Below are 2,203 nucleotides of genomic sequence, written 5' to 3'. Positions count from 1 at the left end.
TACTGCTCCTGCTGAGCTTCCAGTTCCTGCGCCCAAGGTTCAACTTCCGTCCGAGTATCAAGACTTCTCTGATCTCTTTGACAAGAAATCTGCTGAAACTCTGCCTCCTCACCGTCGAGGCTTCGACCTTGAAATCAAACTCAAGGACGAGTCTTCCCTCCGTGCTGCTCCTCTGTACAAGATGTCTCCTGAAGAGCTCTCCACTCTCGAAGTGGAAATCAAGGAACTCCTTCGCAAAGGGTTCATCCGCGAATCCAAGTCTCCCATCTCCAGCCCGGTCCTGTTCACCCTGAAAGCCGACGGTTCTCGCCGTATGGTTGTCGACGGCCGTCAAGTCAATGCCGTTACCATTCCGAACAGCTACCCGCTTCCTCTCATCTCCGAGCTCATCGACCAGCTTGGTCCAAGTCGCTCTCGCCCCTCTTGCTCCAAGATCTTCACCAAGGTCGACCTTCGCTCTGCTTATCATCTACTCCGTGTCAAGGAGGGTGACGAGTACAAGACCGCCTTCCGCTGTCAACTTGGCCTCTTTGAATTCCTGGTGGCACCTTTCGGCCACATCAACTCTGGCGCCTGCTTCCAGAGATTCATCGCTTCTCTTCTCCAAGGTATTATCGGTGTTGTTTTCTACCTCGATGACATCCTCATCCACTCCGACACTCTCGAGAACCACGTCCCTCTCGTCCGCCGTGTTTTTACAATTCTGCGCGACAACCAGCTGTCATGCCCCACTGGCATGCCTACTTACTTGCATGCATTACCTTGTATTGTTTGTCATGTCTCCCATACTGGGAATGGTTCATTCGTCAATATACCTTTTTTCATGAACATTGCCTGACAATCGACGTACCTTTGCACTGACTCTGACAATTTGACGAATCAACATTTTGTCACCCAGTGTTCATCGACAGACTCTTCTCCCCGACTGCCACGACTGCTGCATCTCAAGACGCCGCAGTGATCACGACTCGTTTTCTCTCTCTTTCTGTTCTGCCACGTTTCTTTCATTTTTTCTTTTCTCGTTTCATTTCATTTTTCTTCGCTTCCTTCTCTTTCTCCCCTCATTCCTTGCATTTTTGTTTTCACTTTGCTTCGTTCTTCCACATTCCCCACCACGACTGCTGTGTTCGAGACACTGCAGTGATCAAGACCCCTTTTCGACCCCAGCACTGCAATCGCACTCGGCACTGCTGTGGCCGTCTTTCTTTGTTATCTTTTCCCCACATCTTCACGTGTTTTCCTTTTTCAGTTCTTTGCGGTTTTCACTTTTCTCGCACTCTTTTCTCAATCCTTTCTCCAATCTTTCATTCAAGATCTCACCATGAGCGACGCTGGCCCCTCGAACGCCAGTGGCGACACGGACACCGATAGCAACACGTCTATGCTCAGTCCCGAGCAAATGGCACAGGGTATCGAGCAAAGCAATGCCGAGATCCAGGCTGCGGAAGACACCAGCGTCACAGCCTCCATGAGTTTTAACGACCTGTGCAAGTTCTTCGGCGTGTCAAAGTTCGATGGCAGTGCCGACAACCTGGATCGTTTTGTGAGAAATTTTTCGAATCGTTGCAAGATGGTCTCACTGACTGAAAAGGACAAGGTTACCGTCCTTATTACCTGCTTGTCGGACTCGGCACTGGAGTTCATCATGGACGAGCTGGACGATAAACCGGGTAGCACTTCGGACGAGCTGCTGGCCGCGCTCAAGAGAAAGTTCAGCGACGAAACGACTGGAGCGCGTGCGCGCCAGCTACTGGCCGACCTGCGCTACACGGCACGCAGCGTGAAGGAAGTGGTCGAGACGGTTGAGAGGCTGAGGCGCATTCGCGGCATCAACATCACCGAGGACGGCATCAAGCAGGACTTGCTCGCAGCTCTGCCGCCCGTCGTGTACGCCACCCATGCCCTCAACTGGTCCTTGGATGAGACGTTGGCGAACATCAAGGCCTCGATCCTGTATTCGATGCAATTCGAGCCGAAGCGCAGAAACAACGGCAACAGGGTGAGCGACAACACCCCCCTTGACAACAGCGACAACCGCGGACGACAACTCGGGTGACCGTGGTGACGAGAAAGACTGGTTTGACCGCATTCCCAAAGTGTACCAGTCGTTTGCATCAGTGTTTGACCCCGAAGCAGCTGCGCAGCTACCACCGCATCGTGAAGGCTATGACATGCACATTGAGCTCATGCCGGGCGCGAAGCT

The 2,203-nt window shown here is 52.5% G+C and overlaps 2 protein-coding genes across 2 annotated transcripts; both read left to right on the top strand.

Moving 5' to 3' along the window:
* Positions 1–181: 181 nt before the first annotated feature.
* On the top strand, positions 182–961 carry CAOG_09197 (hypothetical protein; the record flags this gene model as incomplete). Its single annotated transcript, XM_011272612.1, has 2 exons — positions 182–764; positions 912–961. 2 exons carry the CDS (start codon positions 182–184, stop codon positions 959–961), a joined length of 633 nt encoding a protein of 210 aa, XP_011270914.1.
* Positions 962–1,321: 360 nt separating this feature from the next.
* CAOG_09196 (hypothetical protein) lies at positions 1,322–2,056 on the top strand (the record flags this gene model as incomplete). Its single annotated transcript, XM_011272611.1, has 1 exon — positions 1,322–2,056. One exon carries the CDS (start codon positions 1,322–1,324, stop codon positions 2,054–2,056), a length of 735 nt encoding a protein of 244 aa, XP_011270913.1.
* Positions 2,057–2,203: the final 147 nt, after the last annotated feature.

The sequence above is a fragment of the Capsaspora owczarzaki genome (genome assembly GCF_000151315.2).
Source record: "Capsaspora owczarzaki ATCC 30864 unplaced genomic scaffold supercont2.20, whole genome shotgun sequence".
Taxonomy (NCBI): domain Eukaryota; class Filasterea; order Ministeriida; family Capsasporidae; genus Capsaspora; species Capsaspora owczarzaki.
Note: the sequence above shows the minus strand (reverse complement) of the source record. Positions and strands in the feature narration are given on the sequence as shown.